At 29.9% G+C, this 12828-nt stretch overlaps 1 protein-coding gene across 1 annotated transcript in view; it reads left to right on the top strand.

The window, feature by feature from the left end:
- The first annotated feature begins 6939 nt into the window (after positions 1–6939).
- The window catches only part of LOC140431278 (uncharacterized), a 36615-nt gene continuing 30726 nt past the window's right edge, over positions 6940–12828 (top strand). The window contains exon 1 of the mRNA XM_072519212.1: positions 6940–7062. Coding sequence (XP_072375313.1) covers positions 7011–7062 — 52 coding nt within the window. The 5' untranslated portion in view covers positions 6940–7010. The remainder of the gene's footprint in view (positions 7063–12828) is intronic.

Genomic DNA, 12828 nt, shown 5'->3' with positions numbered 1-12828 from the left:
TCATTTATTTGTTTATTTTAGCTTAGATACGGTTACCACAAACACAATTGTTAGATATATTTTAAGGCATAATAAGCGGGCATTATGACCTATAACGCCCTGTTGTATAAGAAAAAAAGCATATGTTATAGAACGTTTTTTTATTTTAAACAATTTTGAAAGGAGTAAATATTATAAAGCTAATATTTTTTAACCTGAACAACCTTTATAAATATTAAAAATACATTTTTTTTAATAACTGAATATAAATAAATGACAAATCCGTAACTGAATAAAAATACTACTGACAACTGGGTAATAAAATCAACAAATGTCAAAATATCAACAACTGTTATAGACTACTTCAAACAAGTAAAAACGTCTCAATTTTAATGTTTATATTATGTGAAGTGAAAAATCTTGCATGTACCACTGGTTTTACCAGATGATTACGCCCATAGAGCAACATCCATTCCTTGGGCCAGATGTCGTCTGGTTGGATTATATTGCTCTCCGGGCGTAATCATCTTAAGAACACCCTTGGTGCATAATTAACTATTATTATTCAATTGTGAAAAATTACATGTAAAGCACATAGACTGAACAGTAGACTTCTAACTTAAGGCAAGAAGATCGTCTTAAAAGGTTTATATTCTTGGTATCCTCTTTAATATTTCTCATTAGACAGAGTTCGCATAATATAAAATTCACAAGAAAAATAAATTTTCCTATATTCGGCTATATACCATAAATCACAAAAGTTTTGTTTAAAAAATCCTTTATAAAAGATATAATTATATAAAAGGAACCCTTTAGGGCTACATCACAAAACATTTTCGGAATTATTATTCCATCAACAATGCTTCCATTGTCATTGACGTCATTCGACGATCATTTTGATTAATTGTTACCTACAGATCCTCATAGAGATTTGTCTGAGGTCTAGCAACCCCAATTTGGGAGTTTTACGTTGGTATAAAATAAATTTCATTTAAAACTTAAACATCCTGTAATATTATCAGCAACAATGTACTTTAAAACTAATTTAACAACATTTAAAGGGTATTTTACCAGTATATTTAGTGACTTCACTCATGTATACCTAGTAAATATTAAACCACATTTGCTCTAACCTTAGTTTAATTTAACCTTTACGTGTGCTATAATTAAAGTGATAATACTTATTTTGGAATAATAATTCCGAAAACTTTTTTTGGTGTATCCCGAAAGGGCTCTCTAATGATATTATACCTTATAATGGATTTTTTTAAGAAAAATTTTAAAGCATAATATGGTTTAAATAACTATTTTTTTATCATAAGAGTATTAAATTTCATTTCACTTCAAATGGCAATTTCTGCTCAATAATTGATTATCTACTTGATTAAATCCAACCATATAATGTATTTGTAATTATTATCATAGTAAAGTTGGTACCATGATTAATCCCAAGCATATATTATGTTTTTATAATAACAATATATCAAAGTTGGTACATCATTTTTTGAATATCGGTCTGCTAAAACAATTCCTTTTACCTAGTTACCTACTTGAAAAGCATATTATTCACATTTTCTGTAATATTTTATTTAACTGCTTTATCTATATTCTTTGCTTTATGTTTTATTTTGTAAATTAGTTTTTATCCCGTTTTTATAGTTCCATTATCCTTTCTTTATTTATTATAAGAGCTGTTTATATCCAGATTATTTTTTAAAAGTGCTCCATACTATATGAGCAGTAACTAAAGAATCGTATTGATATTGTTTGAAGGCTATTTTTCTTCTATATTTAGTTATTATTTATTATCGTTAATGGAAGCTAACCACAACTTCAGTGGAAAATATGGGCTTCTATCTGTATACATATATTTGTAAATTGAGAAACTTCTTTCCATATCAACAGATGCAATGAAAGCATATTTTAATTACACAAAAATATTTGGTTCTAAATCTATTTCTTCGCAAACAGTACCAACAAGAGCGTCAGCTACCTCAGTAAGTTTCTGAAAATTATTGATTTTTTAAATTATTGTTTCAAATTTTTGAAAAATATCTTTTTCAGTGTCATCTTTAACATGTTGACAAGGTGATTTAATTTCTTTTATTAAGGTTACGTTTTAAATCTACGAAATAGTCTGAATAGAAAAAAACGGCTTCCAACCATGTTTTCTATCGTGTTAGAACGGGTTCTGGTGAAAGAGGAATATTCGACAACCTTTTTTTATTAAGCTGAATTCTTATAGAAGATTTGAGAAATACTTTTTTATGCATGATATCAGGAGTTTACAAAAGGAAACTTTTTTCTAATTTCTACTGCAACTCTGTTCATTACATGTGCTAAACAAGTAACGTGTATTAAGTTGGTACAAAATATTTTTAAATTTTGTCCTGCCTTGATTATATATTATATGGTGCAGCATCATATAAAAAAAGCAATAATTTATGGCTAGGAACAGATGCAGGAAAAAAAATTGATATTTCTTTCGTCAACATACTCGTACAAGTAATTGTGACTAATATTAGTTTTTATATTATCTATTACTGACGAGTACAACGAGTTGACATAGTTTCATTTTAGTCCTTTCACTTAAAATATTAAATTAACACTATTTCTTACAAAATTTATTTATTATTATCTATCCATTTACAAAAAGAAGTTCAGTTTTCATTTGATAATTTTGAAAGCGGTATATTTGAAGAGACTAATGCCCGGCACAAGTCTTCATTAAAAGTGTCTTGTTCGTTTCCTTCTTTCTAACTTGCTGAAAAGACTTAGAAACCGAAGCTTGATATTTTTCTCCAGATTTAGTTTTGTCTTTTTTGGCTAAATGCGACGGAGTTCTGATATTTTGATCTATCTGAAATTTATTCACTCTTTCACTATTGCATTATTTCACTATTGCACTCTTTTTTCAAAATTTTCCGTATCATTTTGTGATTTTCCATGATTTTCGTTGATGCTTGTTGGCATGTACCCTTGACTTCAAATATCCTCATAAAGAGAAATCTAGTGATAGTTAATCATGCCATATAGAGGCCAATTCTGATAACCGAAATGAGAGAATACATGATCAGGAAATGTATCATCCAGTAATGGAATTATTTCTCTGACTGTATGGCATGTGGCAGGATCTTGTTAAAACCTCTTGTCGTCCACATCAATATCATCAAATAGCTCCAGCCCGTGTATGCACTTTTTTCGACAGTCACATATGGGTTCTCAGAACATTAATGAACTTATCAAGATGAAAATGTGCTTCATCACTGGACTTATATTGCATATTTTACATATTTTATGCCAATATTTGGGGATTTTGCATATTTATATAAAAAATTGCATAAAATGCATACTCGTTCATTTATTTCGAACAGCGAATTGTAAATAATATTTATCTTATTGTAGATAATGGTATGAATAAGTAACTGGAAATTCCAATGTTAATTTTATTTCAATATTTCAGTCTTTAATATTACGGATAGTACCTATAGATACTACCTAATATTCTTGGTATTGTTGTAGCAGGTAACCGATTATAATCCTATAATAAAAGGGTCAAAAGTTTCTTGCGTGAGGTATGAATAAAATTGTTTGTGCAGATCATTTTTTTCTCAAAAATGAAAGTGAAAACTTAAACATTGTCAGTCGTGCTTGTTTTATTTGGTAACTATTATGATTTTAAAATGCCAAAAATAACTAGTGACGCTACTTGGATTAAATCTTACAAAGAGCTATCTATGGATATGGACAAAGTTTATTGTTCAGTTTGTGGCAAAATTGTAAGTACTAAATATTTTATTTTGTTTTATATTTTATATATTATTTATATTTTATTGACTGCATAAATTAACGTCAATAAAACGGGAATAATATAATTAAATTTTAGTATAATACCAATACCTCTTTAGTTATGTATATTTTATTATAAAATAAATATTTTAACTAATGCTGACTGAAATATCAGTGACTGCCATGCAATATTCGTGCAGTGACTTGAATGACATTTCTTCTATTAACGCCTTTAGTTTAAGATTATAAAGAAATCGGTTCTGTTGAATCGGTTTCTGTAAAACTGTAGTTATTGATATTAAAAAATCTATTACAGATGTGCCAGCAAAGCCGTGAAGGTTATTTGCTTAATATACTATTCCATACACATAACCCTATATTTTGTACTTTTTAATTCACTAAAAAATTACAGTCTAAAGGAAAAAAACAGTGTTTTGTATTCAATTCAAATGTTGCGTAAATTTTGGGACACCCATTGTAATTTATATTTATTATATACTATTTTAAGTATTTTTAACATTATTTTCTAATTCATTTAAAATAACAATATTTCATATATTTCAATATTTCAAAAAAATTGCTAACTGGGGGGTGACAAATTGGGCGTATATTTTTTTTATATTTTTGGTGATTTTTGCGATAGACTTGTTTGCTTTAGATTGGGATTTTTTACTATATCGAGCTTTGTTGTTTTCTTTTTTAATCGAGCTTTGTTGTTTTCTTTTTTAATCGAGCTTTGTTGTTTTCTTTTTTAATTAATTAATTTATTTTTTGACTACATTTTGCTCATCTGTCCTTTTGCTTTATTTTTCGCAAAACCGGGATAAATGTGCAGTGTAATAGTAAATTATTACTATTATATTGTGTTTCGATTATATGCAAAATCAGCGCAATGGAGTTTTTTTACCAACCTTCCATCATAATTACTACACTGTCTCTGATAATATAATAGGGTTTTAAAAGTTCTGTAATAGCTCTCCTAGCCAGAGAAAAAATAGTGCAATCACAACATTAATGTTAGTGTTATCAGCTAGTCAAAATATGACAAATTTTCTTTAGCCTTAATACAATACTGTCATTCCACAATATTTTTAATAAATTAAATCAATGTCGCATATTTTGTAAATACTAGGTAAGTACTTAGCCTACAAAAGAAAAATGAAAATTTTGGAAAAGTGGAAATTTATTTCTCAACAGTCTCCTTTTAACTCGATAGACTTGACCCAATGAGGCTTCAACTTCTTTAACGAGTCTGAAAAATACGTTTTCTCGAGGTCTGCAAAATAGGCTTTCATGGCGACAATGACCTCCTCATTCGACATAAATTTCTGCCCGGCTATTGCTCTTTTTAAGTTTGAAAACAAAAAGAAATCGCGTGGGGTAAACTCTGGAGAATACGGTAGATGCGGCAACACTTTGTAGCCCAATTCGACCAATTTCGCCATGGCGAAGGAGGAGGAATGAGCCGGTGTGTTGTAATGGTGGAAGAGCACTTTTTCTTCCCCAAATGGGGTCGCTTTTCTGTAATTTCAGAAAATGGTGGCCATCACCTTTTCGGTCAATAGGACAGTTTTTTCTTCTTTGGAGAACGTCCGCCGGGTGTCATTCACTCTTTAGACTGTTTCGTTGTCTCTGGTATGTATCAGTGGATCCATGTTTCGTCGACGGTTACAACATGATATATAAACTCCTTCGGATTACGCTCAAATATAGTTTAACACTGCTCTGAAGTGGTCTCACGGTTGCGCTTATATTTTTTTTGGAAGGGTTTAAGTATTTCAGAATTGACAGGAAATCTATATGAAATGCTCATCTTACAAATATTGTCGCAAAATCAACAAGAGCTCTGTCGACGTATCGTAAATTTTGCAGTAAGACATATGCTTGAAATCTAAAATGATTTATTAGTCATATACAATAGTTGTCAGATCCATAATTACTTATGGCACACTGATTTAATGAAAGAAAAATAACGTAGCAAAAGGCACTAACAACGTTGCAAAAAGAGGTAAGACTCGCTTTTGTAGGGGTCAACAGTGCATGTGTATTAAGGTATTTCACATTTAATTATTAAACAGAGAAATGTTACAATAAAAAGTAATGAATTTGTATTTAATATAAACACTTTATACTCAAATAATAATTACCTGAGTTGAACTTGAACCACATACTGACATTGTTAAACCACGGCTTGTTCTGCATAACTACATCTTAATAAGAGAGTACCAAGATATGATGATCATTGTATTTTTGAGTTAGTTATGATTCATGATGCCAATAGTTTTGCTATTTTATATAAATATGTCCATTTATCTCTCGTAAATATAAATCAAGTCAATATATTATATAATTAATTAAAATGTTTTTTAGTATAACGTCATTTACGTACGAAGCCCAAAAGGCGCATACTGCAATATTACTGCAATATAAAAGATAATTGTAGACTTTCCACTCTACGTATTTAACCTAAAAAGGGTCCAGTATCTAAAGTTTATTAGTGGTTTTTATCCATTCTGTTAATAGGTATGTGTTTTCCATGTTCATTTTATATTCTTTTATTTTCTCACCGATCGATCCAGAATAGGATTAAATGATAGAAACTGACTAAATACAAAATGTACCTAACACAAAACTCTAAACTCTACCCAATCTACAAAAATTTAGACAATATGTACACGAAAGCATGTATAAAGACATTAAGCAGTTGATATTGCTGTTAGTATCATCAAAAATATGTCAACGATGAATTTTATTTAATGTAATACGTAAGTTTTTTTTCGGTGTTATATATCCCCTTGGTAATTTACATTTTTTCAATAATGTAAATATTTCGTCAAACATTAAAACAATTGGTCAATCTCTAAAAGGACCAGTCTTGGAAAATTATAATACGTTTTCTCAGATTCAAATTATAATAATATTTTCAAATAAATTATGTCGATATTACGTCAGGATGCAACCTAATAGTTAGAAATTTTGGAGAAAAAAAAATGTGTCGATTTTTTTTGTATAGTACATACAGTTTAAAAAACGCAATGTTTATTTATAATGGTATTTTAATATTCAATATGTGCAGTTTTTGTATAACTCACACCGCATACTTGGAAAAGACACAATATCCTCGAGAATTCCGATTCTTGTTTTTTTTTGCAGGCGTCTTGGTCTCTATATATAAATACATAAGATTTTTAATATATGGACCAGTCAACAAGCGGTCGAGTCCCAACCAACACACATCGACCATGAAACAAGAAGTTTTATTTTGTTTGTTGTTAACTATCAGTGCTGGGACGTGTAAGTGATTCATTTGTTTTAGTGTTTTTTATTGATTATGCATTATTTATACGTTGTCAAGAGTGCGGTTTAAATTTCCAAAAATAGTCAAGGTGCAAATTGTGTGCTATTTTTTTATAACGTAGGAGTTAAGAAATATATTTATTATAATTTATTTTTGTCACGGGCCTGATAAGACGATGGCCCGAGATTCTTATTTCATTTTATCCTCTTATTTGCCATATATTTTTCTAGATATGAATAGATAGTTTGTGTTTTAACACCATCTCGTCATTTGATCATTCATTTTCACCTTTCATATTTAGAGCATTAAATTTTATTTCCATTATGGCGGTCATTCCTTTTTTCGTCTTTTCTATCAAAAAAATTTTCAAAAAATTATCAATTTTTTGAATATGACCAGATATCTAAATCTATACGATTTTACAGTTTTCAAATCAACCATTGTTTCTTAATTTTTCTATATTTATAATTCATTGAAATTACGCTTAGCAACTTTCCGCCAAATATTTTCCTTATCTTATTTTATGTGGCCTAAACGATCCCAACTTTCCTCTATTTACAATCTAGAAGACTATGGCTCTTACAATAATTTAATTGATTTTAATGTTGATCAAAATACCAACAATTTACTTGTTTAATAACGGATTAAGAGGGTAAACATAGATTAAAATCGATATTTGTTTTCTTAATCGAGGCCGGTATTTCTTGTTTTCTAGTAGAGATAACTATCGAGTATTCAAATCCATATTTACTATTTTTATTGGAAATTAACCACAATTTTATTTTAAAATAGTACAAGGAAATAGATTCATAACAATTCCAAATCCTTGTATTTCTAATAATATTTTAATATGACATATACTTGTATACCTATATGGTTTATCTCTAGCTTAACTCAATGACTGGTTCTATTCTTTTACGAGTAAACTATTATAAAAAGCATAGAAAATAATATTTAATAATAATAATGGGATTCTTGAGACCAAAGTAGGTTTTACTAAATATAAATACAAGAACATTTGGCAAGAAAAAAATTTCTGTTTATTCATTTAGGTGATACTAAACCAAGTAAGTTCTATTTATTAACAAAAATAAAGAAAAACTGATATGAAAAACGAATCGATATTTTTTTAATGTTTTATTTAGTATTTACATTTTTTTCCCTTCTTCCTGCCAGTTTGTTTCTTTGCTTTACTTTCTTAGGCAGCTGTCATTTTTTTCGTGGTTTTCACATTTACTTTCTTTCTTTTGTCAATTGGTTGCACTATCTCTTCATTTTCTTCATCAGGAATATCATCAGGGTAGGTATCCTCTGCTTTATTTGAGGTTGTTAAGTCTTTATAGAATTAGTGAAATAATGGTGAAATATATGGCAGCAGGTCGAGGAGGTCATTTTTTTTCTCCTTCGCTATAGGATTTTGTCCTGGGTAGCGTAAATTACGGTTCATTTTATTCATGGTTTCTTTGCCTCTTCTTTTAAAACTAATGCATTGAAACGGTTGATTAAGGTCTAAGGAATTCTTATAGTAAATTATTCCAGGCTCGTTTTTGACAAACTTCAGCCACTGTACATCTCTCCAGCTAAAATTGTTTCCAACAACATCATCTTTTCGCTGTTGAAGGTCGGTCTTTAGCAGCTTAGCAAAGTCAAAGAAGCTATCTTGATTCATCTCCTTCACCACAAAAGGGCGTTTCTTACCAGTGCTTTGTATAAGTTGGGCCCAATCATAAGGATAATGAATGTTTTCAGCAAAAGCTGTTTTTTTTTTCAATAAGGGCGTGTGATGTGTCACACTCCATGTGCGTGTGGCTCAGTACCAAGAATTTATGGTTAATCTCTTCTAAGTTAGGAGAATTTTGCAAAGCTACCATACACATAGCAGCTACAAGAATACATACAAGTGAGTATTCTTGTTTTGACCACCGCATGTATCTGAGTACATGGTCAAACTTTTTACAACAGGCTTTATAGCTTCACAAATAAATTTATATACACATGAGCCAACTTCATTAGCACCTCTGCCAGCTACACCTTCATGCCAAAGCTAACAGTAAGTTGTGCCACCACTGCAGTCGTAAACTGTTAGATTAAAAGTCCAAAGTTGGCGTTTATAGAAGGCTACAGAACTATTCACGAGTAGAGTGGGAAGGCATTGCTGCATGTCAAATGTCACAGTTTTGTTTGAATCATTAACTTTTGAATTTTCTTTGTCTAACTTTTTAGACTCGTACGCATACTCAGCGTTATAAAGGTGGTCATTTGTTTTGTTTTAAAAACTCCTGATTTTCATTCTCTAAATATATTTTCAGTTGCATATCTAACCTATCACATTTTAAACAGGTATCTACTTTAGACTTTTTAATTTTTAAATTTAAGTTGTGGAACTCCTCAGAAAACTTAGTATAGCTTACCGGTTTTGAACTGCTTTCAGATGGGGTACGCTTGTATTCTTCATATAGTGCCACTATCGTCAAATGTGAAGAAACATATTTTTTTGGAACAATCTCGTCTTGAGTAGTGGCTTTCATAAGCTGGGATTTCAATTAAAAATTGATTTACTTTATTCTTTTCTTCTTCAGTTATAAAGGTTTTTCTAAAATTTCCTCTTTCATCCGGTTGGATTATGCCAGAAGAAGATGATCTTTTCTTCTGAATTATAGTTTCTAGCAATCTCCGACTTTCTCCAAATACTTTTAAGAAACAGTTCTTGCAAACAACAAATCTGTTACCATCAACTTTAATGTGATACTTGACACTAGTCTGTCTAAATTTGTCACTATTTTCTTTCCTTTCTCTTCTTGTTTTAGGTGCGTCTAACTCTAATAATGACGCTATACAACTACTCCTTCTGTTGTAGTCATTTATCTCCCAATAATCTGCGTAGACCTTTTTACAGATATTGTCCAAAACCTTTTCAGAACACTTGTTCCTACACAAATCTAATTTTTTTAACTTTCTAGCATTTACTGGTTTTCCTTTGCTTGTTTTGTATTCCATGCCTTGATTCAATGTATGCTACTGATTAGTAAAATAGACAAATCAGCTGTTTAACGGTGCGGCGTACAGTAAGTCAACGTAATAACTTATTAGTGCAGAATGTGTTAACTCATGGTTAGGCGCAAGATTGTGGGACTTAACACACTGAGTCTTCACGTTTCTTAAATAATGTTTAGTGTAAAGAGCGATATGTCTAAATTTAGGACTTAACACGCTTAACACAATTAGTATTGATTGTTTTTCATTAGTACAAAAATGAATATCTCAGTTTAGGAATGGAATTGGACTTGACACATTATACACACATGTAGATATCATATTATTCTAACATGCAGTTATTGCATTGACTGATTTCAACCATTTTTGGACTTAACTCACTTTACGCACAGAGCACAGAATTGTCAAAGGATCTTTTTGTGTATGAAGGTATACGTTTACAAATGTTTGTATAATATAATAATGATATAATGATATATCGATAAGAATTAATTAGTATTAACTATTACGAGCCCTAACAACCATATATTGGGGCAAACTAAAGTACATGCATATTTCAGATAGTTAATAGTTTATTGTTTTCTAATAATGCTTTTTATGGTAAAACTTGTAATTAGTTAATTACTTATAGTATAGGTTGAATCACCAACAAACATCTAAATATACTTAATTTAACAGAACTAATTAATAATACACAATGTTTAATTTGTTATATTATTGTTATATTGTTTATTTTTGAACCGGAGAAGCATCGCCCTTAGACTTTATAAGCACTTGATTTCGGTTGGGCATTGACTGTACTAAAGATCTGCACTGTTCAAGGGTAAATTTATTGCAAATCTGCTCTATTTTCGCTTTAAGTACGTGTAATATACTGTTTTAATAACATTTAGGTCACGGCTGCTAAAAGGCCAAGAAAAAATGTTTATGTTGTGGTTTCCAAACCAATTTTTAATAGTTTTAATAGTTCTGGCCGTATGACAGGCCCCTTGGTCCTCCTGAAAAGTATAATTCTCGCCACCATTTAATTTCAAAATGCTTGTTAGTAGGCTGGTTTATATGTACACTAAATACATTCAAATTATTATTCCTTATTTATATATCTACTTGCGACATCGTTTTATTGAAAAATCTATTCCAGTTTCATGATTCTATTCAGCTGTAACTTGCTTTAAGCATTTCTTTGATCTTTTTCCAAGCTTTTACTAATATTCTCCTATTTCTATCAGAAACTAGTTTTAAACAACCCGGGCTCATACCTTTTTTTGTCTAAGATGCTTCCTGTTTCCCCATAATGCTTAATTATATTTCACATTTTAGTTTTAGAAATATTAAGTTCATTTGCCACTTTGTTTTATTGTAGCAATCACCAACTCAAAAATTTTTGAATTTGAAGTGATACCACGCGCCATTTTATTGAAATAATACATCGATTCACTCAATATGACAAGAACTTTACTGTAGAATATTCGCTACGTGCGTGACTGACGCGACACCTACCGCCTTCATCTGACAGTTTTGGACCTACCAATTTTCAGGTTAAACATATGACATATGTTTGACATTGTTAAATACATGCGAAATTGACAATTATTAATAATTAACTTTTTAATTATATTTTTTCAGTTTATGTACAAAATAAATGTAGTATTAAAAACTGGGTTTCTCAAAATTCATCATAATATATCATTTCAACCACAAACGGAAAAGAAAGGGAAAAATCTAGTACTGGCAAATCAAGTTTTTCACGTAAAAGAGCATATTATTTATATTTAAAAACAGTAATAGTAAAAGTTATGATATAAAAGCTAAAGTCATCAGGCACTCTGCAGTTAGCTTGAAGCCTTATCAAATATCATTTAAGGTAAATTATTTAAATTTTTCCTATTTCAATTGCATAAAAATGAAGTTATGTGATATTTACTTTTTCATATTAATAGCACGGATCCATCTTTTTGTTTTATCTAATTTATATGTAATCTTTGGGAACCTATAAAAACTACACTTACTATTTTTGCTATTATTAGCACAATCAAATACGCAATATGTATTTGCACACATTTTTGATAAAATTTATGCGTAAAAAGGTAGGTCCAATTTTGTCATATTTCGCCGCTACGCACGCTGGCATCGTTTCAAAGTACCCCTACCATGGTCACGCACGGAGCGAATAGGGACGTTTCTTGGTGTCCGGATGCATTGTTTTCGCAGCCTACTTGTCTTATTTTGTTTATTTTTTAGCAGTTAGTGCATTACTATCACACTATTTATTTGTCACTAACATTTACATAATTGGATGTTCCTTATGACATTAATAGGTTATATGGATTGTATAAATAAATAATAATTACGTTTTGTGATTATTTATCACTTAAAATATTGGTTATTTAGTATTATTATCAGTTATTAAAAAATAATATTAAATTAACATTTATTGTTTGTTATATATTTTAATTTTGTCCAATATATATTTGTTAAAGCTCGTATGTATTCAAAATTATATTAGAATAACTATTTATAATAAGAAATTTAACATTTTCCTATAGTTTCTTCTCTTCTCGGATATTGGCTACCATCATAGTTTCTTGTTCTCGTTTAACACTGATTTTTCGGTTCATCTGTCGCATGTACGATTTGCCACATGAAATCTTGTATAATCCTTAATTTTCTAACGGTATTTTTGATTTAGCGGATAGTAGAATAGTTAATCAAAGATTTTTCTGTCTGTATTAAATATCGTTTCTATTTTATGTTTTCTTAACACTGCT

The sequence above is a fragment of the Diabrotica undecimpunctata genome, chromosome 1 (genome assembly GCF_040954645.1).
Source record: "Diabrotica undecimpunctata isolate CICGRU chromosome 1, icDiaUnde3, whole genome shotgun sequence".
Lineage (NCBI taxonomy): Eukaryota > Metazoa > Arthropoda > Insecta > Coleoptera > Chrysomelidae > Diabrotica > Diabrotica undecimpunctata.
This window is presented reverse-complemented; position numbering and strand designations above follow the sequence as displayed.